The sequence below is a fragment of the Calonectris borealis genome, chromosome 26 (assembly GCF_964195595.1).
Source record: "Calonectris borealis chromosome 26, bCalBor7.hap1.2, whole genome shotgun sequence".
Taxonomy (NCBI): Eukaryota; Metazoa; Chordata; class Aves; order Procellariiformes; family Procellariidae; genus Calonectris; species Calonectris borealis.
This window is the reverse complement of record NC_134337.1, coordinates 1-27,771: the sequence shown is the minus strand read 5'-3', so window position 1 is coordinate 27,771 and position 27,771 is coordinate 1. Positions and strand designations below refer to the sequence as shown.

The 27,771-nt window shown below is 54.4% G+C and overlaps 1 protein-coding gene and 1 long non-coding RNA gene across 2 annotated transcripts; both read left to right on the top strand.

Annotated features, from left to right (window-relative positions):
* Window positions 1-1,846: 1,846 nt before the first annotated feature.
* On the top strand, window positions 1,847-10,334 carry LOC142093079 (uncharacterized). The gene is made up of 7 exons (XM_075173956.1): window positions 1,847-1,888; window positions 2,964-3,231; window positions 4,901-4,959; window positions 5,862-5,947; window positions 8,012-8,078; window positions 8,735-8,969; window positions 9,316-10,334. Exons 1-6 carry the CDS (start codon window positions 1,847-1,849, stop codon window positions 8,846-8,848), a joined length of 636 nt encoding a protein of 211 aa, XP_075030057.1. The 3' UTR covers window positions 8,849-8,969; window positions 9,316-10,334.
* A 2,064-nt stretch (window positions 10,335-12,398) lies between these two features.
* LOC142093210 (uncharacterized) lies at window positions 12,399-15,114 on the top strand. The gene is made up of 3 exons (XR_012677333.1): window positions 12,399-12,426; window positions 13,295-13,418; window positions 14,837-15,114. It is a non-coding gene; the product is annotated as an uncharacterized LOC142093210 (long non-coding RNA).
* The last annotated feature ends 12,657 nt before the right edge of the window (window positions 15,115-27,771 follow it).

Sequence of the window (27,771 nt, the reverse complement as noted above, 5' to 3'; positions counted from 1 at the left end):
GGACTGAAATGCTGGAGCCACCGGGTGCTTTTTGGTACAGAGGCGATGAAGATTAGTGCCCGGGCCGCGAGTGGGAAAAGGGCAGGGAAATCTAAGCCCAGTACCGCCAGTAGGCAGTTACGGTCTTTCGATGGTACGAACTGGGCGGAGAGAAGGGGAAAGGGCCGGTGAGGCGACGGTGGCACCCGGCGGCCGGAATGGGGTACTGCAGCTCTTGAGCCGCGCATGCGCAGTGGCGCGCTTTTCTTGGCTCGCTGCTGCCACCGAGCGACCAGAATTGGGTACTGCAGCCCTTGAGCCGCCCATGCGCGGTGGCGCGCTTTTTCTTTGCTCGCTGCTGCCACCGAGCGACCAGAATTCGGTACTGCAGCTCGGGAGCCGCGCATGCGCGGAGGCGCGCTTTTCTTGGCTCGCTGCTGCCACCGAGCGACCAGAATTCGGTACTGCAGCCCTGGAGCCGCGCATGCGCGGTGGCGCCCCCTTTCTCCGCGCTGCCGTCCGCCGGTAACGGCAATGCCGTATTGTGGTGCCTGCGGGGTGATGCCGCCGCGTTCGTTGGTTCGTCCCGGTAAGGAAACGCCGCTGCCGCCCCACGTGCGCGATGCCGGCGGGCGCTGGGCGCCCAAAGCGCGGAACTGCACCGCTGGTGCCGCCCCCGGGCACGAGCCGCCCGGCGGCTGCTCGCTGCTGCTGCCGCCCCGTGGCCGAATCGCGGTACTGCAGCGCCGGCACCGCTCAGGTGCGCAGCAGCGCCGCCGCCGCCGCCTTCGCTGCTGCCGCCCCGAAGCCGAAGCGTGGTCCTGCAGCCCGGCGCTCGCGCGCCGGCTGTGGCCCCTCCATGCGCCGTCCCCATCCCGGTGCCTCCCTCATCCCGGTGCATTCGTCATCCCGGGCGGCAACGATTAGGGTGCCCCCCCCCCCGCATGCCAGCACCCCCAAGAGTGTCGGCGTGTCCCAGTGCTGTCCCCATCCCTGGGGCAGCTCCCCGTCCCCTGTCCCTGCGGCTGGTCGTTGGGCTCTGTGTTCCCCCAATAAAACACGGGGACGGAGGGGACCCCTGGGGACAGGGGGCGGGGACCCCCAGAGAGTGGGCTGTGCTGCCGTCGCTCCTTGGTGCTGGCCCTGCTTGTCCCCTGTCCCCCCAGTGGTGACGAGCTCCGGGCCACTGGCGGGGACCCTCACTGTCACCTTCCCCCCATGCCGGTTGCCACCAGCGACAGGGACAGCGACGCACCCCCGGGGGTGTTTGGGGTCCCCAGGGTGGGAGCGGAGCTGCAGGATGCCGGGTCCCCCCTGCCCGAGCCCTGCAGACCCAGGTGGAGCGCAGGCAACCCCGGCCCTGTCCCCAGCCCTGTCTCCGCGTGGCCGTGGGTCGGTGCTGCCATTGCGTGGCCAGCGGCTGGGAGGACACAGCTCCCGCCGGCTGGGGCCAGAGGAGCCCGGCAGCCTGGGGACCCCCGGGAAGGGCTGGCTGTCGTGGGGACTCGGCGCCCAGGGCCCAGGGCACCCCAGAGACCCTACAACAGCGTGCAGCATGAACTATTTTATTACCTGTGCAGTATCCATGAGTGAGTCCCCATCATTCCCATCCTGGTCCCCCAGTGGGTCGGGGTCCCAGCTGCCCCTGGGGGTGGCTGCAGGTGTGGGGGGTGGGATCCCTTCTCCCTGCGGTGCCCCCCACCTCCCCAGGGTCATCCCTCCCAGTCTCAACCCCCCACATGGTGTCCTCAATCTCCCGAGAAACACCTCTGTCCCCCAATGTCCCCCTACCTACCCCACTCCCAGGGTCCCTCCCGGACCCCAGGATTGCCCCCCTGCCCCATCCTGAGGCCCCCCCCCCATCGCCATGGTCACCCCTAGGCCTGAGACACCCCCCCTCCCCAGCACGGCAGGTGCCTGGGGAGACACTGGGAAGAGCCGGCACCGCCATCTCGGGGTCCTGCTGGCCCTCATCCCCCCTAAAGTCTTGCACCATGCTCTGCTCCTTGGGGGGAGTGCCCACAGTCAGGGGGGTGGGGGCTCCCCTCCTCCCCAGGGAACCCCCCCAACCTGTCCAGGGCACCCTCTGCCACCTCCCCAGGGTCCAATCACCGTAACAGGATCTGACCCTGGGATCCTGCTGGTTAACGTCAGGTGCAAGAGAAGGTTCCTCATTACTCCTTGATTAGTTCTTAGGTGCCAGCTCGAGCTGGGTGCCTCCAGAGAGGGACCCCTACCCCGGATCACCCTCCTTGCACACCTGCACCCGTTGCAGGAGGGTCCACGCACACCATGGGAGCCATGTGGGAACCGGAGGCGGCCTCGAGGCTGCTCAGCAGCAGTCAAAACACCCCAGTGGTTTCAGGCACCGGCTGTTTTGCTCCCGAACCCAAGGGTACTGCCGAGAAAACTAACCACCACTGTCACACGAGGGTCCTGCACAATCGCCACCATCGCACAAGGGTCCCCGTGCACCTGCCCGCCATTGCACGAGGGTCCCCTGCACACCAACCAATTGCATAAGGGTCTTCCTGCACTGCCCCCCCCATTGCATGGGGGTCTCCACACACCGACCCCCCGTTGCGCAAAGGTCCCTGCACAATCACCACCGTTGCAGGGGGGTCCCTGCGCAGGCACCCGCACTGCACGAGGCGCCGTGCGCATGCGCACTTCCGGGGCGGGGACTACAACTCCCGGCGTGCCCCGCGGGCCGGGGAGGGCGGCTGGGGGGGGCTGTGCGTCCCGGAGGGGGCCGGGGAGGGGGGCTGGGGGGGGCTGTGCGCCCTAGATGCGCTGAGGAGTGGGGCTTTGTGTCCTAGGGGGGCTGGGGAGTGGGGCGGGGGGTGGGGGCTGCAGTCCCCCAAGGAGCTGGGGAGTGGGGCTGTGGGTCCTGGCGGGGCTTGAGAGTGGGGCTTGGGGCTCCCACGGGGCTGGAAAATGGTGTGGTCGGGTGCTGTGAGCACCGGGGGTCCTGGGGCTGGGAGGCACTTGCAAACACCGGGGAGGGGCTGCGAGCATGGGGGGGCACAAGGGTTGCACCAGGGTCCGTGCACGATCACCTCCATTGTACGGGTGTCGATGTGCAGCCAGCCGGGCTGCACGAGGCGCCGTGCGCATGCGCGGTCCCGGGGCGGGGACTACAACTCCCGGCGTGCCCCGCGCGGGCGGTGCGGTGGAGCCGCGCGCTGATTGGCTGCGGACGGTATTTCAACGGGGCGCGCGGCGGGCTCTGCACCCAGGCGGCGGCGCAGCGTGAGTGTGAGGGGCCGCGGGCCCGGGGAGCCGAGGAGTGGGGCTGTGGCGGGGGGGCGGCGGTCCTGCAGGCTTCGGGGACGGGGGCTGGGGGGGCTCCAGGCGGGGGAGGGGCGGGGGGGGGAGGGCTGTGTGCCCTAGGGGGGCCGCGCAGTGGGGCCGGGGCGGGGGGGCGGGGGGGGGCGCTGTGTGCAAACAGACCCTCCCTGCGAGTTCCCACTGTCGCCCCGTGGGGCCGGGGACCCCCCAGCCCTCCCTGCAGGCAGACGGGCAGCCTGTAGGCAATGGAGGCCGCCCGCCCCAGCGAGGTGCTCGAGCCTGGGGGCTTCACGGGCCGAGTCGAGGGAGGAGCTGCTGGAGAGAGGGCTTAGAAACGGCCTTCTGCCCCCGAAACTGCTGGAGCATTTGAAGGGGAGGGACAGGTCCACCCCAGGGCCCCAAGGGGAAGACCTCGGAGCAGGGACTTGGGGTTGTTCCAGGAGCAAAAGCTGGTCCCAGCCAGCTCGCCTCTGCTCCCCCGGCACCGGGATCGGACCTTTCAGCCCTGTTTCTGCCCGAAGCATCACACAAGCGCTTGCCCTCCCCCGGGGCATCTTTGGGCCTTGAGAACAGGTGCAGCAGCTGGGTTTTTGGGCTCAGAAATGGGCGCCAAGTGAGCTGGTTTGGGGGCCCAAAGCAAAAGCCGGTTTGGCCGTTTGTGCGGGGGGGTGGGAGGGCATTGGGGCTGCAGGGGAAAGCAGGGGGTGGGCAGGGTGCGTGGACCCTCCCCGGGGGTGGGGGTCTGGTCCTGCTGGACCTCGAAGTGCGGGAGGCCGGCATGCACCAGGCCCAACTCAACGTCTGCGGTGGTCTCTGGGGGGAAGAGGTGGTCTCTGCTTTTCAGACCCCGCACGCCCTCTTCGAGTCCAGCTCTTGCTTGTCGACTGCTTCGAATAGTTATTAACTAATTAGTCGTACAAACTAATTGATATTTATACAATGTACAACTATGATATTTTATCCTAATGGTCAAGTTTTGACAGCGATTGGTTTACGACCTTGTCAAAAGCCCAGGCTGTTGCAAATAGCTGGAGCTTGTAAGGAGAAGGAGCTGAAATCAACGGTGCAGAGCTGGAGCTTCAATTAGCCAGAACCGTCGCAAGCAGGAGCTGGAACGAGACAGGGTGTCCGCTGTCTGGGGCATGCCTTAGCCAGAGGCAAAATTACCAGCAGCTGTAACGAGCAGGAGCTGCGATTCGCTGCAGTGTCTGTTTGCCGGAGCATCCGTCGGCCAGACTGCACTCCCAGCACGGCTGAAGAGCAGCCAGGCGCAGGCAGGGCTGTCCCCAGCAAGGCGCTCCGAGCGGCAGGGAGGCGAGTTGTCCTTCTGCCAGCGGGGAGCCCGGCCTCTTCCCTCAGGGATTAAATCCACGCCACGCGTGGATCCGCTCTCTTTGCGTGGAGGGTCTCTCCCGGACCCGTTCCCGAGGGCTGAAGCGAGGTCCCCCGGGGGGCAGGCGGCAGCACGAGGCGGCGGTGTCTCCCCGGTACCCGGCAAAGGGGAGCGAAACCGGCCGGCTGGAGCTCCCAGGGTGCACAGCCCGGCCCCGCACGGAAGAATCCTTCCCTGGGTTTTCACCGTTGGCTGGGTGTGACAAACAGGTTCATTTTGTGCCTCCTCTTTTCCCAGCGTCACCTTCTGCGTCACGTGAAGAAAATCCTGCGTGGTTGACGCCGCTTGCTGCTCAGGTAATGGCACGTGTGGGGCCGGGGGAGCCGGGAGAAACATTGGCGCGTTCAAGGACGCTGCAGATGCTCCATGTCAAACCCAGGGAAAAGGCAAATTTGCTGATGGTGCAGAAAAGCTGATGAACAATTGCCGTGAACAGAGCGTGCCTACGTACCCTCGTTAGCGTAACTAACCCTGGGTAGTTACGAGTGTTTTCCTTTCAGGGAAAAGAATGAGCTTTCATCTATGAAAAATTAAGAGCTGCCTGTGTCCTTCTTTAAGTTCAAGTGTTTCTCTTCTGTTTGTTCATACTGATTTTATGGGCAGGTTGGAAATAGCCTTCTATTTTTATAGGCATAACTCAATTTGTAGTACTACGTGGTGTCAGGGTAGTTAATTTTTGAGCACCCAGGTACCACTAGAAACGTAATGAATGAGACACGATGGAAACTGATATTTAAACTTGATTTTTACTTGATTTTTTTTTCATTAGAGTGTTGATGGCACGTTGTCCTGTGGCTCAATCCACGTTCTGTTCAGTGGAGTCTTCAGTCTAGGACTTCCAAGGGAAAAAGTTGGTCCTTCCAAAAAAGGGCTAGTCATTCATAGGATCGAGGTATAGACTTGGCGAGCCGCTTAAGTACGTGATCAGAATTAAAGCCGAATGTCGCTTCATGTTGCTGCTGTTGGCCTTCACTTTTGTTAATTTCCCCGCTGCTCCGTCATGGTTGGGAGCTCTGAATCATCATTTTTTTCACTCCTAACGCATTTTTCTCCCCAAGGAGAGGCTACGTTTAAAAGTTACTTAGTTTCCTCGCAAATGCATCGGTCAATAAAACGGAGTTATGATTATTAAAACCACACAAATGACACCAGTCTTACAGATCTGGACTATTTCTGAACACGTGTTCATCACGTGCAGATGTCATCGGGATACGGATCATCTGCACTTCGTGCTCTGATGAGACGATCAGCTGAGACAGGGACGAGCTCCAAAAGAAAAAAAACGTACAAGGTCAAGGTTTTGTTTTGTTGTTGGTTTTTGTGGGCTTTTTGTGTTTGTGTTATTTTTTGGTTTGTGGTTTGTTTTTTTTTTTTAAAAAGAGCGCGAAGTTGACAGGTGGCAGCCTGCAGAGCTCTCTTGCTGCCTGACCTCTCTTTTTCTTCTCTGTCACTCCTCTTTCGTGGCTGTAATTTTCACTCGGGTAGTTTTAGAAGAGCGATTTAGTTCCTCGCCTGTGTAAATGTGCTGGTAATTCCTGGAAGGTAAATGCTTGAACCGGTAGCGAATAACTTGGCTACAAGTAGAATTTCTGAAGGAAGAACAACAACAGCAGGAAGCAAGTAGCGAGTTACCACAAATTTGTGTGTGTCAAACACATCAAAGTTTTATTGCCAAACATTGTTTGGCAATGTGTTCCAAATGGCTCGTTTTGGTAAGCATAAATTTTCAGGAAGTTCAGGGTTGTGTGTGGAAAAACGTGCCCCTCTGTCTAGGTGTCCTGCTACGTAAATAGCATCAGTCAGTAGCACATCCAGCGGCAGGGCTGTTGTTCCCTGCTCTCGATATTGCCGTAGTAGTGTTGTGATATTTTGACCTAAGAGGCGGGTTTAGGAATGGAAGGAGAATGCCTGCGTTCTGTAAGGGCTACGAATGCCGACCCTTTTCTCTGCCTGCTGCTTTCCTGTGCGTGAGATGAAACTGTATTTTTTTTCTCCCTTGTTCCCGGTAGAAATATTTCTGAAGCTGTCGCTGCTGTGGGTTTGCAATTTGCGTTACTGCGTTTTTGTAGAGTTCTAGTCACGGATCGTTTCTGCCGCGGCAAAGTGTCAAGATACGGTTTTCAGTTTAAAGCTTCAGAAGCTGCATTCGCTGAAATCGGAGTAGGTGAAGCTGGTTGTTGTGGTTTAACCCGGCAGGCAGCTAAACACCACGCAGCTGCTCGCTCGCTCCCCCTGCCCCCAAAGTGGGGTGGGGGAGAGAATCGGAAAAAAAAGTGAAGTTCGTGGGGTGAGGTAAAGACAGTTTAATGGGACAGAACAGGAAGGGGAAACAATCATAACGATAAAAGAATATACAAAATAAGCGACGCACAATGCGATTGCTCACCGCCCGCCGACTGATGCCCAGCCGGTCCCCGAGCGGCAGTCGCCGCCGCCCGGCCAACTCCCCCAGCTTATGTACTGAGCGCGACGTCATATGGTATGGACTGTCCCTTTGGCCGGTTTGGGTCATCTGTCCTGGCTAAGGTCCCTCCCAGCTTCTCGCTGGCAGGGCATGAGAAGCTGAAAAGTCCCCGACTGGCGTAAGCGCTACTTAGCCACAACTAAAACATCAGCGTGTTATCCACGTTTTTCTCGTCCTAAATCTAAAACACAGCGCTATACCAGTTACCAGGAAGAGAATTAACTCTATCCCAGCCGAAACCAGGACACTGGTCTTGCGCATGATCCTGCTGTGCTCGCAGGGGTGCTCAGTGGCTCCTCATCAAAACAGCGAGGTGTGTGTGGACGTCCGTAGGGTTGCGCTAGGGGTCTGGGGGCGTTATGTATTTTTGCTGTTGGAAGACGGAATAGAGCGTGTGCCTGTTAAATCTAATGATGGTCGAAGGTTGGGAGGGACCCTGAGCAGGTTTGGTGGCACAACTGCAGTTTTCAAAGATCTCGACTGTTTGGAGAAACGGCCTGGAAAAAAGGATTCCTCTTTTGCAGCGAGTTTGCGAGGACAGACGGGTCGCCGTACTCTTTAACAAAAATACTCAACTTGGGACGTATAGGGTGAGGAAATCGCGGCTCTACTTAGGCTTGAGAAAACGTACGTAGGTGTCTGTGCCTGTCACCTGCGCGTCTCTAGGCAAGTGAGTTCTAGCGAAACTAAAGCTGCCGATGAGCCAAAAAAAAAAGGCACGGTTGTCTAAAACATGCAGAAGCTCTAGTGGCCTGTCTCAACAACTGCACCAAAGATGATGCCAAATACTTTCTTCTCCACTCAGTTGTAGTCTTCACAGAAAAGGAAGCTTTGTGCTAAACGTGTTTTTGTGTTTGTTTTTTTTTTTTTGCCTTTCCTCTCAGCAGAATGTCAACTGCCGTGAAAGTACGAGACGGATGGAAAGGATCCATAGTGGTCTGCAAGTACAAGGTATGCCTGTGGTATGTGTCTGCATTTTTCCTAAGGTGCTTGTAGCGTGGACTTTACAGTTAACACGAAGAATGTGGCAGCTCTCCTTCTATCTGATTTTTTAACATGAAATATTTTAACACAAATACTAAAAATAAAGGTCTGTTCTGGAGTGTGGTACACCTATTCAAGGCTTGTTTTCCTTCGTCTATTTTCTCTTCCTGAAAGCAGAGTCTTCTGTTTCTGTGTGCTTGCTATTAAAGGGTGCTGTGAAAATAATGTTGGACTAGAAGAGGAAAGGAACCGTTTGTAAGAGTTCGGATGTTCGGGAGAAACAGGCTTTGTTTTCATGATAAAAGCTTTATGCTTTTTCAGTCAGTGTTTAAAATACCTTACAGGAGCACTCGAAAACCTTACTGAGATACTAGCATCTGTGCTAAAAGCAATCAAGGTCAAAGAAGAGGCGTGGACAACACGGGACAAATCGGCGTCGCTTCGGTGTGTTTTCCAGGCTTTCCCGAGAAGCGGTAGCAGCCTCGTAACTAGCGACAGAGAGTCCTGATGTGTTTTTGGTGAGTTACTGCTACTATCGCGTCCTTTTTCCTTAACCTGCAGCGCGTAATTTTGACTTTGGTTGGAAAGAGATTTTCCAGAATGGAAATCTTTCTCATTCAAAGGAGTTGCCTTTTACGAACTTCCCATCAGAATGGATCTTCAGCGATGACGTGCTTGGCAGTAGAAGTCATCCGCAACGAGACTTTTCGCTCTCTCTGGAAAAAAAAAAGGGGTAAGTCGATTTCCTTGCAAGGACCCAAGCGCAGCACATCTTCCAATAGTCGACGTATGGCTGATCTTTGGTTCTCGGGTGTAACGGTCGAGAGATCGTAAAGACGCGTTCCTCTGCACGCTTGGGTACAGCCAACAGCATTAGCAAACCTGCCAGTCCTTTTTGGTAGCCTTATGTATTGCAGCACCGGGGATTTGATATTCCCCACTGCCTGCCCCCCCCCCCCCCAAAAAAAAGTAAAACCGTATGGGAGATCTCTTATCTCACTGATTTTTCTATCATAAATGAAATTTTAAAAAGAAAGTTAAAATTGTCTAATTTCCAAACTGACTTGCATTGTTTAAACTGCAACTGCCAAATAGCTGTAGCGTATAATTTATTAGGTGTACTTAAGCAGTTGGGTAGTTGCTCTAAACGTTTAAAAAGAGAGGCAGCTGAACGTTACGGGTTTTTTTCCCAATCTTTTGGCAGAGTGCTCTGAAGTACTTTATTTCTGTCTCGCTTTCGACGGCGCGTTTCCCCGGCAGTTTGGTAGCATCGGTCTCGGCGCAGCTGGCCAGGCGTCCCTCCTAGTCATGTCACACACGCAAAACCCCTGGTCAAACGATAGCTGTGTAGCTTGGGGGTAGATAATTTAACGGTATGAATTCACAGCTACGCAATTTCAATTAACGCAAAAGGAAAATCAAATATTTTTATAGTATGAGTCTTCTCATTGTACGTATGTAAGTGTGCGCACGCCTTTTTAGCATAAAATGAATTGCTGAGATTTGTTCTTTCTTTTTCATTTTACTCTTCCAAGTTTTACACTTCACTTCCAGCTTTATCGGCCAAGCGAGCGAGATGCGCAGCAGCAGCAGCAGCAGCGCAAGGGCTGGAGCTGTGGCGGCGGATCCGTGAGCGTAGATGCTGATTACGGCGCGCCCTTGTCCTGCAGCCTCACGGGGTTATCTCCCGGCAGCGGTGCTGTAAGGAAGGGACGAGGCGTTTTCCGACACCAGCGAGAGCGTTTACTTCTCTGCTAAGGACGTGTTCAGAATCGCGTCAATTAGTCCTCACGTTGATTTTAAGCGTTCGAATCGCTCGAGCTTTTAAAGGCCGTGTTGTATTTCGAGCTGACCCCTTGGCCTGGCATCCTCCTTTAGCTCGACTGCTACCCTCTCCCTTATCCTGACCGAATTCCTCTGCTGCCTTCGGTGCTGTTTTTTTTAATGTGCTGAAATGCCAGTTGGGATTTTTGTTTTTCAGATGCCTCGCTGTGAGCGTCCCGTGGTGCTCGGGAGAGACCCCCAGCCCAGGTTTGCCTGCCGGTCGTTAGGCGTGCTGAGGGTAAGGGGCCGGCTGCCAGCCTGCGGGACGGGGGCTGGGGGGGGGGCTGCAAGCGTTTGGGGGGGCCGCCCCTCCTTTATCTTTCTAGCAGAGCCCCCCTTTTTGGCGGGGGTGCGTGCGTACATACGTAAATGGTATTATTAAAGTAACGAGCTGCCGGCTGGGGCCGTTTCCCTCATGTTGTGCCTTTTTGGGGGGGTGAATAAAAAGGGGGGGTTGGGGGGCCTGGAGGGGTGATGATGTCATTTGGGGCACCCCAGCATCACCACGGGGGTGATGATGCCGTGGAGGAGCAGGTGAGTGGGGAATGGGAGTCCCCCCGCAAAAAGGGGGTCACAGCCCAAAAACGCCTGATAATTCATGGGGGGGTTCAAAAATTTTTAAAAACTGTAAATATATCTGTGAGGCCTCGAAATAGAGAAAAATCTCTCCTTGTTCTATATATTGAAAAATAACATTCGTTGATATGTAGAAAAGGATTTCAAAATAAGAACCTATATCTGCCCTATTATGTAAAGGATTTTAGAGTATAAAAAAATTCGGAAGACGTATATAGGGTTTTAAAATACAAAAATAACTCATGTCTATATAAATTAAAAAAGAAAGAACTTCCAAATGCAAAAAGGATGATATATTTTATATATGAAGGAATTTGAAATAGAAAAAAGTCTGAATAGAGCTATCTACACTTACTACGTGTTACATAGAGAGTCTAAATAGATATATGTAATATAAGAAGTATATATATAAATGTAAATAGATATCTAAGTCTAAATAGATATAAGTGTAAATGGATATCTAAGTCTATAAAGACACAGGTGTAAATATATGTAAGTGTAAATAGAGAAGTCTATAAAGACATTTAAGTGTCAAAATACGTAAGTCTGAACAGATACATAGTCTGAATAGCTATTACATGTAGTAAGTGGGAAATAGGGGGGAAAGTGGGAAATGGGGAGGAAAAAGTGAAACATAAATATGTTCCCTAAATATATGTATATGTATGTGTAAATAGATACATAAGTGTAAATGTCTATGATAGATAAGGTTTTTAACATGCAAAGAAACCCTGTTTATAGAAAGGATGTAAAAAATTGACACCATCTGCTGCCCCCCCCCCCCCGCCCCCGAAACACCTCTCTATTGAAGATATAAAAGCGCTTTCAAAAGCTGCCTCTTCCCTGTTCTCCTCTTCCGCCTTTTCCCATCCTAATTTGGGGCCAGTTCCGCCACTTTTCCGTCTTTTCCCATCCTGATTTGGGGCCAGTTCTGCCAATGGGGAGTTTCCCCTGCGGGGCTGTGCACACAGAGTGGGACCTGCTGCCATGGCATAAAAATACCCTCAAACCCCTGAATCAGGGTCTGCAAGGGTGGGGCGGGGGGAACAAAAAACAAATCACAATTTTGGGGGAAAAATACCCAACTTGGAGCTCCTGGGAAAGCCAAATCCACCTGGATTTGGGCAGCCGGAAAGCACAAAAGCCCCCATTTTCATGCACAAAACCAAAAGCAAAAATCACCAATTTTTATGTTGTGGAAAAGCGCCGAAAAACCTCCAAGTTGAATATTTTGGAAAAGAAAAAAAACCCCATTTTCATACTATGGAAAAGCAAAAAACCTCCCAATCTGGGGTGAAACATCAGCGGTTTGAGGGGCATCGCTCGGGGTTATCCAGTGTGGATTATCCAGTTGAGGGTCAGTTATCCGGAATGGATTATAGGTTGCGGTTTGTCCCAGGAGAGTTATCTGTGTGGATTGTCCCAGGTGGAGCCCCTGGTGTAGGTCATCCCCATGCATGCCCCTCCCCATGTCTGCCCCCCGTTTCCCACACGAGGCTTTCCCCTGCACCCCACTCTCCCTCCTGCGTTTTGGGTTTGTGCTGAAAAGGGCGTTGATGACGCAGGGGTGTGTTAGTTCCTGCTGAGCAGCGCTTGCTCAGCACCAGGGGCTGTTCTGCTCCTCGCCCCGCCCTGCCAGCGAGCAGGCTGGGGGTGCACAAAGGTTTGGGAGGGGACACAGCTGGGAGAGCTGACCCCGACGGACCCAGGGGATGTTCCTGACCGTATGATGTCATGTAGTAGAACTAGGGGGGAGGTTGGCCGGGGGTCCGCTGCTGGGCCTCACTTCAACTTCAGTTTAAAGCCTCAGAAACTGCATTCACTGAAGTCGGTGTAGGGGGAACTGATTGTTGTGGTTGAACTCAGCAGGGAGCTTAACACCGCACAGCCGCTTGCTCGCTCCCCGCCCCACGAAGTGATTGGCTGCGGAGGGTATTTCAGTGGGGCGGGGGGTGGTCCTGCAGGCCCCGGGGAGCGGTACTGGGGGGCTCCAGGCAGGGGAGGGGCTGTGAGCATCTGGGGAGTGGGGCTGAGGGGGGTGTGAGGGCTGTGTGCCCTAGAGGGGCCGGGCAGTGGGGTTGGGGGAAGCTGTGTGCATTAGGGGGCCGGGGAGTGGGGCTGGGGCAGGATGCAGGCCCCTGGGCGGGGTGTTTTTGTGGGTCAGGGACAGTTTGTGGAGAGTGTTCGTGTGAGGGAGGGACAGTTTGGGGGTGTCTGAGGCGCAAGGGGGCTGTTTAAGGGTCCATGTGAGGGAAGGGGCAGTTAGTGTGTGTGTGTGGGGTGTTCGTGAGGGGAGAGGTGCAGTTTGGGGGTGGATGTGGGGGGGGAAAGGGTAGTTAGTGAGGGGGAGGTGAAGTTTACGGGTGACCGGGGCGGCCGAGGGGCCGTTTAGGAAGCGGAGGGGCAGCTGGGGGAATCCACGTGGGTGCGGGCAGTCGGCGGGTGTTGGTGTGGCGGAGGGGCAGTATTTTGTGGGTGACTGGTGGGGAGGAGGAGCTGTGCTGGCTGCACGCCTGGCAGAGTTTGGGGGCGTGGTGTGGGGAAAGGGGGCAGGGCTTCAGCGCCACCTGCGTGGAGCGGGACTACAGGTCCTTCGGGGGGGCGTGACTTTGAGTGTTTGGGGCGGGGTTACGAGGCGGGGGCGTGGCTTGGCGTGCTCGGGGCGGGCCTGCGGGCAGGTGGTGTGGCTTCGGGCGCTGCCTGCATCCCTTGCAGTAGCTTTGGGTGGGCGGGAGTAGGTGTTTTTGGGGGTTTTGGGGAGCTGCTCATCTCCTCCGCAGTAGCTTCCCCGGGCAGCATGGCAGAGGGCTGGCAGGACTGCCCCGTCCTGGGACCGGGCTGGAAGTGGCAGAAGGTTGTATGGAAATCTGGGACCTCATGTGGGCGCACTGATACCTACTACAAGAGGTACTGCTCCCCCACCCACACTCATCCCCCCTGAATGCCTGCGTTCCTCCAGTCCCTCCCCCATACCCCCCAGTCCCTCCCCTGCCTAAGATTTTTACCCCCTCAACCCTAAACAGGACCCAGAGATCCTCCCCACAAGTTGGCTTTGGGAGTGGGGCTGGCTCTAGCCACACCCGTTTCAGGTCTAGAGCCCGCCTCCTGGGTCTAAGCCCTGCCCCCTGCCAGGTTTGGGCTCCCCTCTAAGCTTGGACCCCCCGGGTGATTCCATAGCCCCCCAGGAGCGATTTCAGGGCCTCCCCAGGAGCTTCTCCCCTCGCCATTTTGAGCCACCCCGGGGCCGTTTTGGGGTCCCCTCACTTCCAGGGATACCCCCCCTTCCCACCAGTGGCCCCTTAATCTCTGCTGCCTGTTTCAAGGCCCCCCCCTCTCCTAGACTGTTTGGGTCCTGACGGGGGCATTTTGGGGGCCCCTGGGGTATGTTGAGCCCCCCCAGGTTTTTGGGGGATTCCCCATGGATTTCATTCTCCCCACCTCATTTCCACTTGTCCTTCCCACTGCTTCTGCTTGGATTTTGGCATCCCCTCCTGATCTCCAAGGTTTTGGGGACCCCTCCATCTCCCCTCCTCCTTGATTTTTACCTCCTACTGCCCCATTCCTGCTCCTGCCTCCTGCTCTTTTCCCTTGAATTTTGGGGGTCCCACCATGGGTCAGTGATGCCCTCCAGGTTTTTGGGGGACACCCCTGGGGTTTTGTTGCTCCCCCCTCCCCCCCCCAGTTTTGGGGGACCCTGACCACTTCCTCCCCCCTTGATTTCATGCTCCACGCTGCCCCATTTCCACTCCTCCATCCCACTGCTTCTCTTTGGCTTTCTGGTTTCCCTCAGGGGGCAGTGACCCCCGCTAGGGTTTTGGGGACCCCCCTGGGGTTTTGATGTTGCTCCTAGTTTCAAGGATTCCCCCCATCTCTTCCCCACATTGATTTTATTCCTCCCTTCCCATTTTTGCTCCTCTTCCCCAACTGCTTCCCCTTGGTTTTTGGGGTCCCTGGGGTTTTGGGGACCTCCCAGTTTTGGGGACACACCCTATGTTCTTCTGCTCATTAATTTCACCCCCCACTGCTGCTATTCTGTCTTGACGTTTGGGGTCCCCCATGAGCCCCCCCCAGGGGTTTGGGGTTTTCTACCTGCCAGGGCTGTTTTTTGCCCCTGCCCCTTCAACCAGGGCTGGTTTTCTCCCCCATCAAGGCTGATCTTCCACCATGTTGGGGTTGCTTTTCTCCCCCTGCCATTATGCGGGCTCATTTTCCCCCCCCCCCAGGTTCAATTTTTGCCCCATGCTACATCTGGGGCTGGTTTCCCCCCCTACTGGGTATGTTTTTTACCTCCCCCACTGCAACTGCTGCTGTTTCCCTCCTGGCAGGCGCAGCTGAAGCTGGCGGAGGAGACGGTGCAGCGGCAGGCAGCACAGGCGGCCAAGCTGTGGGCGCAGGCAGCTGCCCAGGAGCAGCGGCTGGGGCAGCAGCAGGAGGAGCAGCTCCATGGCCTGGAGATGGAGCGGCGACACCTCCATAACCTCGGCCAGGAGCTCAAGGTGAAGCCCAGGGGGGGTTTGGGTGGGGAACGAACCATCTGAATTCCCTCCTTGTACCACTAAAATAACAGCTTCTGTCCTTCCTCAGGGCAACATCTGTGTCTTCTGTCATGTGTGGCTGGTGCTGCCCGAGGAGGAGCAGAAGGGCCTGGAGCATCTCTACTTCCCCCCAAGGGCAACAAGGTGCTGGTGCTCTCCAAGGCAGGGGAGGTGAGTCGCTTTGGGGGTGTCTCCCTGTCGCTTACCCCTATTTTGAGGGGCTGAGGGTGTCTCTGCTGCTAACGAACCCCTCAGCTGTCCTTAGTCCCCCTCTGATGGGCTCAATGAGATTTTTTTAGGACAAACGGGGGATTTTAGCTGCTCCCACTCGCCCCAGGGGGGGTGAGGACAGAGTTGGGGACCCCCCAAAACCTCCTTTTACACCCTCCAAGTCTCATGTGGGACATGAGCAGCGAGACAATGTCTTGGATCCCGAAACCAGGGGCGTGACCCTGTGCGTAGTGCAGCAGGTCTTCAAGGGCGCCTGGGAGCTGGCAGAAAAAGGCTGGAAAGTGAGGTTTAAAAAAAAAAAAAAAAAAAAAAAAAACCAAACAAAAAAACAAACAAACAAACAAACAAAAAAACCCACCAAACCAAAACCAAAGCGCTAACTCCATTTTGGGGGCATTTCTGGGTTTTTTGGGGCTTGGTGTGATGCTGGCGGGCAGTATGCTTTTACCGCCAGCTTCCTGGAGATCTACAACAAATCTCTGTGGGATCTGCTAGCCGGCCGGCTGAAGCGCAGGGCCAAGCTGGAGATCCGGCAGGCCAACGAGGAGGTGCATGTCCCTAACCTGTGCTGCATCCCCGTCGCCTCCGAAGAGTGGGGTAGGGGGACCCTGATTCCCCCCTTTAAAGCTCAGATTGGCTGTGTGGGTGGTTTTGGGAGGTAACAGGGTGTCTGTGTCCCCCCGCAAGGTGCTGGGGCTGCTGCAGATGGCAGCCGCCAACCACGCAGTGGCCCAGACAGCTCTGAATGACGGCTCATCCTGCAGCCATGGCGTCTTCTAGCTCTGCATCCAGGGCTCCAACACTGCCCGGGACCTGTGCTGCGCCTGTGAGTGGGGGCGTGGGACCCTTTATGGGGGGCCACCCTTTAGAGGCTGTGGTTTGGGGTGAGCCTTTAGTGGTCACTGCTTTGGGGACACTAGTTTGGGGTGGGCCTTTAGGGGCCACTGGTTCAGGGGCACCCTTTGTGGAAGAGCTTTTAGGGGCCACCCGTTAGGAGCTCCTGGTTTGGGGTGAGTCTTTAGGGGCCGTTGCTTTGGGACCACCTGGTTTGGTGTGAGCCTTTGCAGGGGCCACCCTTTAGGGGCCAGTGGTTTGGGGTGAGCTTTTACGGTAGGGACCACCTGATTTGGGGCTAGCCTTTAGGGGCCACTGGTTTGGGGCCATGGGTTTAGGGCCAGCAGTTCGGGGTGAGCTCTTTTGGGCCCCTCGTTTAGGGCCATGGGTTTGGGGTCACTGGTTTGGGGTGAGCCCTTTTTGGGTTCTTCCTCTTGGGGTGAGCCTTTTAGGGGCTCCGCTTTCAAGGCCACGGGTTTGGGCTGAACCTTTTGGGGCCATGGGTTCAGGGCCCCCCTTTTGGGGCCACCAGTTTGGGGCAAGCCTTTTCAGGGTCATGAGTTTGTGGCCAGTCGTTTGGGGTGAGCCCTTTTTGAGACCCCTCTTTCTGGAGTGAGCCGTTTTGGGGCTCTGTGTTTGGGGCCCCAAATTTGGGGTGAGCCCTTTTGGGGTCCCCCTTCTCGGACCACTGGTTTGGGGCCACTGGTTTGGGGTGAGCACTTTTTGGGGCCCACGGGTTTGGGGCCACTAGTTGGGGTGAGCCTTTGGGGGGGCCCACCTTTCAGGGCCATGGGTTTGGGGTGAGTCTTCTTGGGGTTTCTCTTTTGGGGCCACCAGTTTGGGGTGAGCCCTTTTGGGGTCCCACTTTCTGGGTCACAGGTTTGGCGTCACCAGTTTAGGGTCAGTCTTTTTGGGGCCCCCTTTTTTGGACCCACAGGTTTGGGGTGAGCCCTTTTTGGGCCCCCCTGTTTTTGGGGTGACCCTCCTCTCCCCCCACAGCGGTGCTGAGCCTGGTGGACTTGGCAGGCAGCGAACAGCTGGACGAGTTGCTGTTGGGCGGGGAGCAGCCGCATGAGTCGCAGGCTATCAATGCCAGCTTCTCCACCCTGGGGCAAGTCATCATGGCCCTTGCCAAAAAGGTACGGAGAGGCTCCTGGGTTTGTGGGGGTCCTCAGGGCCCTCGCCTTAACTGCCAGGGTCCCCGCAGGAGCCCCATGTCCCCTGTTGCAACAGCAGGCTGACCTACCTCCTGCAAAACTGCCTGGGGGGCTTTGCCAAGATGTGATTGAAGGGCTTGGGGGGGTATTTTGGGGGGCTGGGAGTTTTGGGGGACCCCACTGACACCCCAATGTATCCTCAAGATTGGTGTTAGTGAATCTCGCTCCCCTGGAGAAGTTCACCGAGTCCTTCACCTCCCTGCGCTTTGCAAGCAAGGTGGGGGGGACGGGGGCTGGTTTGGGGGTGGGGGGTGGGCTGGTTTTGGGGGAGGGGGCAGGTTTTGGGTGGCTTTGGGAATGATTTGGGAAGGGGGAGATAGAAAATTTTGGAGGGGAGGTTTGGGGGACATAAAGATGGTTTTGGGGGGTGGGGGTGATTTGGGAAGGGGGAGATGGGAAGTTTGGGGGGTGAGATGGTTTTGGAGGGCAGGGGAGCATTTGGGGGAGCATAGGAGGGTTTAGAGGGATGGGGGCCAGTTTTGGGGGCAGATGGGGGTGATCTGGCAAGGGGGATATGGGAAGTTTGGGAGGACTGGGGCAGTTTTGGGGGATAGGGATGATTTGGGGGCGCACAGTTAGAGGAGGGGGAGATTGTTTGGTGGGTCAGGGGGCAGGTGGGTGTGATGGTTTGGGAGGCTGGGGGTCTGTTTTGGGGGAACCGGTTGGGGGGGACAGGGGTAGGATTTGGGGTGGTGGTTGGGGGGATTTTGGGGGGTCTGTGGGCGGTTCTGGGGGTCCAAAGTTCCCTCCCACTCCCCTCTCCACAGTTGAGTGAATGCGTGGTGGGCATGGCCCATGCCAACTGGAGGTAGCCCCTTGCTCCCCTGGCAGCAAAATCCATAGGGCGAGCCTCTTCCCTTTGGACATCTACTGTCTATAAGCCCCGCCGGCACCTATAGCAGCACCTATTTTTTTATTTTTAAGGATTTGATGTTTTTCTCAGTATATATTAGGGCTCCAACCCTGAGGATTCATAATAAACCTCAGAATTGGTTTTTGATATGGGTAATAATTAATAAAAAAAAAACTTAGTAGAGGCAAAATAAACAGTTAAAAGGGATAAAATAAATAGTTAATTTAAATTCTGGTTGTTTTGGGTCACGCCTTGCCGTGGTCCTTCCCATTTTGGGTGGAAAATGGTAATATTTAATTCTTATATTTCTAAGTTCAGGCGGGAGGACAGCGGAGTAGGGGCACAGGAGCCGCAATTGAATGCCCCGATAAAGATATGTTGAATTTTGCTTAAAAAAAAAGCAAATTTTTTTTTTACGATCACAATTCATGTGTGTTTTATACCCATCTGGGGTGTTTTATTGTCGATATTGATTATATATCACACTGAGGACTCGTCGACTTTTAATTAAGGTATGACGAGTACTGTTTCCTCACCAAATCGTCGCAAATGACCCCAAGCCTGCCAGGATTTCTCTGCTTTCGGCCTCAAAATCTGGGTTATAGGGAAAAAGGAGTAATATGTGCATAAATATACGCATAAATATACCCTAATAAATACATATATGCACATTCAATTACTCTTTTACTCTTGTTGTTTTGCAATATCGCATTGTGTCCAAATTTATTATATCTGGTGCCTTTTCGACCCTGTTACCTGTTTTTTATTTTATTTTTGCCCCAACTTGAGCAGCTTTTGATCCTTTTTTCCCCCCATATTTCCCTTGTGAATTTAGGGGGGTTTAGGGAATTGGTGTGGCTTGGGTATCGGGGAACCGCTGGCATTAAGCTGTACCCACACTCTTCCTGCTCCCCTGGAGGAACAGTCTCCTCCAACGGGCTTGATTTCTTTTTAATTTATTGTTTCTTGTGAAAGACTCAAGGAAAATGGGGTTTTCTTTTAGTCCTATTTAATGATTTTATGGGTGGGTTAAGGGTGACAGCGAGCCCAGCACTTCCCCAGACCCTGTGCTGCCTTGTTTTGATCAATATAGTATTAATTATGATTAATAATTTGCCCTCATGCCTCTGGAAACTGGCACTGGTAAAGTCGAAATACGCCCCCCGCTTTCACCTTGAGCCCCTGCAGCCTCCCTGCCCGGCGGCATCATCGTGCTGGACGATGAGGACGAGGGGGTCTGCGAGCCTCCACCCGGCACGTCCAGAGGATGCCACCTCGGGGTCTCTGTTCCCCCTCCATCATCTCCATGTTGCTCCCTGGGTGTCTTCATCCCCCTTGGTGTCTCAGTGCCACCTCGGTGTCTGTGTGTCCCCTCGGTCTTTCCATGTCACCTTGACATTGCTGTCTGATTTCAGCATCTCCTTGTTCTCCTGCAGTATCTCTGTGTCTGCCTTGGTGTCCCCATACCACCTTGGTGTCTCTGTCTCCCCTTGATGTCTCTGTCCCCCTCAGTCGTCTCCATGACACCCCTTGGGTGTCTCCGTCCCCCCCAGTGTCACCGTGCCACCTTGGCATCTCTGTCCCCCCTCTGGCATCTCCGTGTCCCCCCTTAGCATCCCCATTGGCGTCCCCCTTGATGTCTCACCTCGGCATCTCCCTTGATGTCTCGTTTCGGCATATCCACGTCCCCCCTTGGTGTCCCTGTGCCACCTCAGCATCTCTATCTCTCTGTGTCTCTGTTTTTGCTGCATCATCTACATGTCCCTGCTGGGTGTCCACATGCCACCTTGGTGTCTCCATCCCCCCTCAGCCTTTCTCTGTTCCCCCCTCTCTCACCTCCCTGTTGCCCCTGGTGTCTCTGTCCCTCTCCATCATCTCCGTGTTCCCCTTGCATCACATCTGTGTTCCCCCGAGGTGTCCCTGTGCCAGCTCAGCGTCTCCATCCTACCTGGTTGACTCTGTTCCCGCTCCATCACCTCCCTGTACCCCCTGGGTGTCCCTGTCCCCCCTCCATCACCTCCATGTCCCCACTGGTTGTCTCTGTCCCCTCTCCATGACCTCTGGGTGTCTTCTGGGTGTCTCTGTCCCCCATCATCTCCATGTTACCCCTGGGTGTCCCTGTCCCCTCCTTTGTCACTTCCATGCTCCACCTGGGTGTCCCTGTGCCGCCTTGGTGTCTCCATCTCCCTTGGGTGTCTCTGTCCCCCCTCCATCACCTGTGTGTCCCCCTTGGTGTCCCCATGCCACCTCAGTGTTTCCATTCCTCCTCCTTCACCTCCCTGTTGCTCTGGCTGTCCCTGCGCCGCCTTGGTGTCTCTGTTCTCCCTCTATCATATCTCTGTCCCCCCTTGGGTGTCTCCATCCCCCCTCCATGATCTCCACATCCCCCCTGGTTGTCACTGTCTCCCCTCCATCACCTCTCTGTCCCCCCCCCCCCCCCCCCCGGGCCCCCGGGTCCCTCTATTCCTCCTCCATCTCCTCTCTGTCCCCCCTGGATTTCCCTGTGCCACCTTGGCATCTCCCTCTCTCCTGGATGTCTCTGTCCCCGCTCCAGCACTTTGGTGTTCTTTTCAGTGTCCCTGTGTCCCCCTCCATTGTCTCTGTCCCCTCCTCGGTTGTCTCTGTCCTCCCTCCATCATTTCCACTTCTCCCCTGAGTGTCTCCATTCCCCCTCCATCACCTCCCTGTCCCCCCCAAATGTCCCTGTGCCACCTCAGGGTCTCCCTCCCCCCCGACCCCTCTCCCTTTGCAGTTCCTGGAGCTCTGCACCCGCCTGAAGGAGGAGCACCCCGAGGTCATCCCCCTCCTCTGCGGCCATCACCAAACAGCCAGCCTGGATTTCATGGTCTCAGCTGAACTCGGCAAACTTCAGGAATTTTAATTTAGAAGCGTACGCATGATTACGTTCTAAAGAAGAGGGAACGTGAGGATATGTGATATCTGAATTGCCACAAACTGCGCCCGCAAGAAGGGTGCCTGCAGCAGCACCCGCGTTGATGGGCCGGAAGCTTCTGCTTTCTGAAACAGCTGCACGTGACCTAAGACATCTCCATCTCTAAGAGCCACTCACATCTCCAGAGTTCACTCTCTTAACTTGTCATTAAATTTCTATCCCTTCTCAGAAGTTTTTATGAAAAATAAAGAATAGTCCAGTTCAAGACCTATTTTATTCCTATGATTTGGGTACTTGTGAATGTTCCTTCAATAACGTGAATAAGGATTGCAAATGCGTATTGATGGTCATTATTGAGTACAGAGTAATTAAAAGCGTAATTAAATACATTCAGATTAAAAGCGTAATTAAAATATATTCAGATAATTACTATAGCCAGAAACCACATCTGTATCCCAATTCACGTTTAAACTTTTTCCTTGATTTGAAATCAAGAGATCTATAATCTAGAAAAATACTTATTATTGGGCTTTTATCATTAAATAGTTATCAATAAGACTGCAAGCCTGTCAAAGGCAATTTGCAATACGGTACACATTTTGCAAAAGCTGGGGGAGGGAACTTCAAGTGCTTAAATTGGATGTTTAAATCAGGTAGAAAAAGGCAATTAAAAGTGTTCCGAAAATCATGGCCTCAAAAAAAAAAAAACAACCAGCCTTCAGAATGGTTTCACTTTTATACTGTAAAGTGAATGTTTTCTGTCTTCTAACTAAACATAGGATTCCTTTTCCACTGAATATTGCAGATGTCATGAGAAAGCAAACATAGACTTTATTCTTCAAATTGAATCACTCGGTACCAATTTTATTTCTCACACTGTGAGAGACGCTCCCCTGCTCCACGCTGCTGTCCGCTGGTAACGGCAATGCGGGCCTGCGGGGTGGTGCCACTGCGCTCGTCGCTGCCTCCCGGTAAGGAAACGCCGCTGCCGCCCCACGTGCGCGCTGCCGGCGGGCGCTGGGCGCGCAAAGCGCGGAGCTGCAGCGCCGGTGCCGCCCCCGAGCACGCGCCGCCCGGCGGGTGCTCCCTGCTGCTGCCGCCCCGTGGCCGAAATGCGGTACTGCAGCCCAGCATTCGCTCACCGGCTTGGGGCCCTCCGGCGCGCCGTCGGCAGCCGGCGCATGCGCTTTGCGGGGGAGCAGCATGGCGGAGCGCCGGCCGCGCTTCCCGGCGGCGGCGGGTCAGGGCCGAGGTCATCGGTGAGGCGAGCGAGTCCCCTCAGCGGATGGGGCGGTGTCTCCTGCCCGCTGGCCGCTCGGGGGTAGCGGGACGGGAAGCTTCAAACTGCCCGCTGCAGCAGGCTCCCGGTCTGCTGGAGCCCTGTAGCCCCAGGTCACCCCCAAGCCCAGTCGGCAAGCTGGCCTTTGATGCGTCTCCAGAAGCCCCTGCAGAAGGAGAGGATGCGGCCAGGGGCAAGCTACGGTACTATCGGTCGCTGCTTTTTCTTTCTCTCTTCCAGAGGCTGCACTGAGGATGTGGTTGTCTGTTCCTGCCTTGGGAATGCCGTTGATGGCACCCGCTTCAGGCTTGCGTGGGTTGTCTCTGCCCGGCCTCGTTTTCCTCGCAGCGTTGGGGCAAAAAGGGACAGGCGGAGCACTTACTGGATGTGGACAGGGGCTGCCGCGGCTGAAGCTGGAGAGGCCGGAGAAAGGTAAAGAAGATGACATAGAAGGCCATGTGGCCGGCTGCTGCCTCCTGCTGCAGGCAAGAGAGAGCTTGCCTCTCCAGGTGAGGAAGGATCCCTCTTTGTAGTCCGCAGCAGGCCAGGCCGCCAACACGGACCGCAGGGTCTGTATGCGTCACCAACGGCGCGGTACGGCCGCGTAGTGCACGAGCGAGCGAGGCTACTTGTGTAGGAAGCCTCGTCTCGTCAGAGCTGCGAGATACCCACGTATTCTTTTAGGTGGAGGACAGCAAAGCGATCGGAGTTACAGAAGAGGAAGGGAGGAGAGAAGGAGAAAGAAGCGTCTGAACTGTCAAATTCTCCCGGTAGCGCCGAGAGCGAGAGCTGCGGTGAGTCCCAGGCGCTCAGGGCACTGTCTTTTCTCTTATGCATCCTGGGCCCTGCCGGCCCCTCCCCTGGTCCCCTCTGTTTCCCACGCTGCAGTGTTTTTCTTTGTTTTGTTCTCCTGTACCTCTTCCTCTATTCTTGTGTCCTGCTCCGTCTCCCTCTTTGTTTTCATTCTCTGTCTCTGTTCTGTAGCCCATCGCTGTTTTTTCCTTTTCTATCTCTTTGTCCTGATCTGCATTTGTTTCTTTTTTCCCCACAATTTCTCTGGTCTATTCTCTGGCTTTCTTTTGCTCTCTGTGCCTGTACGTGCAGCGCCGTGTCCCTGCCTTCCTTCCTCTATCTCTCCTTTCCTGCCTCCCTATCTCTTTCTGTCCTTCTGTCTCTTTCTTGCTCCTTCGTCCTGTCTTTCCTTCCCCCTGCCCCCCCGCCTCTGTCCTGCTGTTTGTCACTGGTTTTTCTTTCTCCCACTCTCTGCCTGGGTTTGTCTCTCTCTCTCTCTCCCCCCGCCCCCCCCCCCAACCTGTTTTTTCGTCTCTCTATTCGTCTGCCTCTAATGCTTCTTTCTCTATCTTTTAGTCCTGCTCTGTTCTGCTGCCCATCTCTGTCCAGTTGCCTTTCTGTTTTTTTTCCTCTCTTGGTTACTCTGCCTTTCTTCCTGTCCCTATTTTTTTCTCTCTCTATTCCTCTGTCCTGCTCTGTGTTCCCTCCCTCTCACTCCCCCAGTGTCCTGGTAATATGCAGTCCTCCTGTGTGTTACCGGCCCTTCTCCCTGTTGATTTTTTCCTCTTGCTCTATTCCTCTGTCCTGCTCCCTAGAAGTATTTTTTAAATTCTCTGTATTTTTGTTCTTCGGCCCATCACTATTTTTTTGTTCTCCATGCCTCTGTCTCCTGCTCCCCATTCTCCTCTTTCTCTCTCTGTCATTCTTTTCTTTTCCCTGTACCTATGCTTTTCTGTATCCTTGCATCCCACTCCTTCCCTCCCTCCGTCTCCCTCTGTCACGCTGTCTCGCTCCCTATCGCTCTTTTTTTATTTCTACTCTTGTGACGTGTGTGTCCCCCAACCCTTCCTTTTATGTGTCCCGGTCTTTCTCTCTACATCCTTCTATCATTCTCCTTCTCTTGCTGATCTTGCTCTTTTTCTTTCTTTTTCTCTAACCTGCTGCCCATCACTATTTTTCCTCCTGCATCCCTTTGTCCTGCTTGTCAGTCTTTCCCTTTGTTCTGCCTCCAGTCTTTCTCTGTTTTCTCCATCTCTGTCCTTTTCCCTGTACCTTTTTCTGTGTGCTTCTCAGTTCTTCTCCCTCATCTTATTTTTCTCTTTCTGCCATCCCTCTCTTTTTCTCTGTGACCCTCTGTGCTGTTCCCTTTCTTTTCTTTCTCCAATTATCTGTTGCCTTACCTGTCCCTCTCTCTCTGTCTCTCTTCCTCTGTCCTGCTCCCTGGCCCTATTATTTATTGCTTCACTTCTCTGTCCCGTTCTCTGTCTTTTTTCTCTTATCTCTTTGTCATCCATCCTCCCCGTAACTTTTTGTCTGTATATGTCCATACCACTGCTGTTTGCATCGTTTCTCGCTATATACCCCTGCCCAGCATGATTCTCCTTTGTCCTGCTTCCTGGCCTTTTTTCTCATCCTGCAGCGCTGGTTTTTCTTTCTTCCTCTCTTTATCCTGATCTGTCTCTCTCTCTTTTCCCCTCAGTCCTTCTGGTGTGTTCACTATGTTTTTTCCTCTCTCTCTCTTTCCTTATTTCTGTCATTCAATTTTTCTCTCAAGCCGTCTGTTCTGCACCCTGCTCATAATTTTCTTCCTCTTTCCCTCCGTCCTACTCCTGCGTGTAGCGCGCGAGTGAGGCTACGCGTCTAGGAAGCTTTGTCTCGTAAGACCTGTGAGACACCCATGTATTCTCTTAGGTGGAGGACAGCCAAGCGACTGAAGTTACAGAAAAGGAAAGGAGGAGAGAAGGAGAAAGAAGCGTCTGAACTGTCAAATTCTCCCGGCAGCACCGAGAGCGAGAGCTGCAGTGAGTCCCGGTTCCTCCGCGCCTGGTCCCCTCCCTTTCCCACGCTGCTGCGATTTTTTCTTTTGCTCCCCTGTATCTCCTTTCTCCATCTCGCTCTAAGCGGCTCCCTGTTCCCATGTTTTAGGTCCTCCCTCTCTCTGCCCTGTAGCCTGTGGCTATTTTTTCCTTCTCCGTCTCTCTCTGTCTGGCTCCCGGCCACTATTTTTGCGTTCTTCCCTCTTTGTCCTGTAGTTAGTGTGTGGGTATTGTCTCTGTCTCTCTCTGTCCAGCTCCCTGTCCCTCGGGCGCTTCTTTCCTTTCTCCGTCCCTCTCTGTTCGTCTTGCTGTCCCCACTTTTAAACTCTCCTCTCCTTTGCCCGGTAGCCCACTGCCGTTTTTTTCTTTCTCTGTCTCTGTCTGTCCCACTGCCTGTCTGTAATTTTTAATGCCTCCCTCTCTCTCTGGAAGTCTGTCAGGAGTTTTCCTCTTCTCAGTCTCTCTGTCCCGTTCCCTCTCCCTGTTTTTTAATTCCCTTCTCTCTGCCCTGTTACCTATCACCATTTTAATTTTCTCTGTCTCTCTCGGTCCGGCTCAAGATCCTGTTTTTCTAAATTCCTCGCTTTCTGCCCTGTAGCCCGTCACTTTTGAAGTACCCTTTCTCCGCCTCTTTCCGTCCGGGTCCCGGCCCCTCTTTTGTACTTCCTTCCTCTGTACCCTGTGGCCTGTTGCCTTCTCCCTCTTATTTCTTAGTCTCTCTCTCTGGCTCCCCACCCCTGTTTTTTCATTCCTCCCTCTCTGCCCTAGAGCCCATCGATCTCTTTTCTTTCTCTGTCTCTCTCTTTCCAGTTCCCAGGATCTGTTTTTTCAATTTTGTCCTTCCTGGCTCTGTGCCATGTTGCGATTTCATTTCTTTTGCCGTCTCTCCCCGTCCGGCTCCCGTCCAGGATTTTTTATTTTCTCCCTATCTGTCTTGTAGCCCATCGCTGTTTTTAATTTGTCTGTGTCTCTCTGTTCGCTCCCTGTCTTTATTTTTTTTTTTTTTTAAATTCATCCCTCTCTGACCTGTATGTGTCGCTTGTTCAATTTTTGTTCCCCGACGTCTCTCTGTACATCGCTTCCGGTCCTGTTTTTTACAAATTCCTCCCTGTCTGTCCTGTGGCCTATAGCGGTTTGTTCTTTCTCTGTCTCTCGTCATTCTGGCTCTCGGTCCCTATTTTTCAGTTTCTCCCTCTGGGCCCTGTAGCACAATGCTATTATTTGCTTTTCCTCGTCTCTCTCTGTCCGGCTTCCTGTCCCTGTTTTGTAATTCCTCCCTCTCTGCCCTGCAGCCCGTCACTATTTTTCCGTTCTCTGTCCCGCTCCCTGTCCCGAGTTGTTAATCGCTCCCTGTCTGCCCTATAGCCTGTCGCTTTTTTTTTTCCTTTCTCCATCGCTCTCTGTCTGGCTCCCTGTCCCTACTTTTTAGTTCTTCCCTCGCTGCCCTGCGGCCCGTCGCTATCTTCTCTTTCTCCGTCTCTCTCTGTACGACTTCCGGTCCCTTCTTTTTTGAAATTCATCCCTCTCCGTCTTGGAGCCCATCACGGTATTTTCTTTCTCTGTCTCTCTCTGGTTGGCTCCTGCTCCCTATTTTTCAATTTCTTCTTTCTCCATCTCTCTCTCTGGCTCTGGATCCCAATTTTTTAATTCCTCCTTCTCTTCCCTGTAGGCTGTCTGTTTTTTTTTTCCCCTCTCTTTATCTCCCCCTCCACCTCTGGCTCTCCGTCCCTATGTTATAATTCCTCCCTCTCTGCCCCCTAGCTGTTGCTATACTTCCTGTGTGCATCACGCCGCGTCCGGGTCCTCGTCCCTCTCTTTAATTTTTCCCTCTTCTCCCTGTAGCCCGTTGCTATCATTTTCTTTCTGTTTGGCTCCGGATCCCTGTTTTTTCCTTCCTACCTCTCTCTGCCCTGTTGGCCCCTGGTTATTTTTTTTTTCTCCTTCTTGCTCTGCCCGGCTCCAGCTCCCTATTTTTTCATTCCTCCCTCTCTGTTACGTAGTCCGTCGGTATTTTTCTTTCTCTGGCTCTTTTTCTCTGGCTCCCTGTCCCAGTTGTTCGGTTTCTTCCTTCACGGCCCCGTAGCACATTGTGTTTCTATTTCTTTCTCCACCTCTTCTTTCCCAGCTCCCCGTCCCTCACTTTTAATGCCCCCCTGCTTCCTCCATCTCACTCTTTCTTGCTTCCCGTCCCTGTTTTTTAATTCCTCCCTCTCTGCCGTGTACCCTGTCGCGTCTTTCTTTTCTCCATCTCTCTATGTCTATCTCGCTGCGCCCCATTTTCAATTCTTCTTCCTCTGCCCTGTACCCCGTCGCTATTTTTGCATATTTCTCTGTCTATTTCTCTGTCTGGCTCCCTGTCCCTATTTATTAATACCTCACTCGTCTTCCTGCACCCACCGCTGTTCCCTGCGATCTCCCCCTCTCTCTGTCTGGCTCGCTGTCCCCAGATTTTAATTCCTCCCTCTGCCCCATGTAGCCTGTCTGGATTCCTCGGTCCCTCTCTGTGTCCGGCTCCCTCTCTCCGTGTTTTAGTTCCACATTCTCTGTCCCGTAGCCCCATACTATTTGTCTTTCTCCATCTCTCTCTGTC

What these genes read in the sequence shown, in the direction of transcription:
- LOC142093079 (XM_075173956.1), top strand. Translation starts at nt 1,847, where the DNA reads ATGGTCACCCCTAGGCCTGAGACACCCCCCCTCCCCAGCACG. An exon ending in CACCCCCCCTCCCCAGCACG is followed by an intron (nt 1,889 to 2,963) that starts GCAGGTGCCTGG and finishes TGGGGCTGGGAG; the next exon opens with GCACTTGCAAACACCGGGGA. An exon ending in AGCTCCAAAAGAAAAAAAAC is followed by an intron (nt 5,948 to 8,011) that starts GTACAAGGTCAA and finishes CTTTCCTCTCAG; the next exon opens with CAGAATGTCAACTGCCGTGA.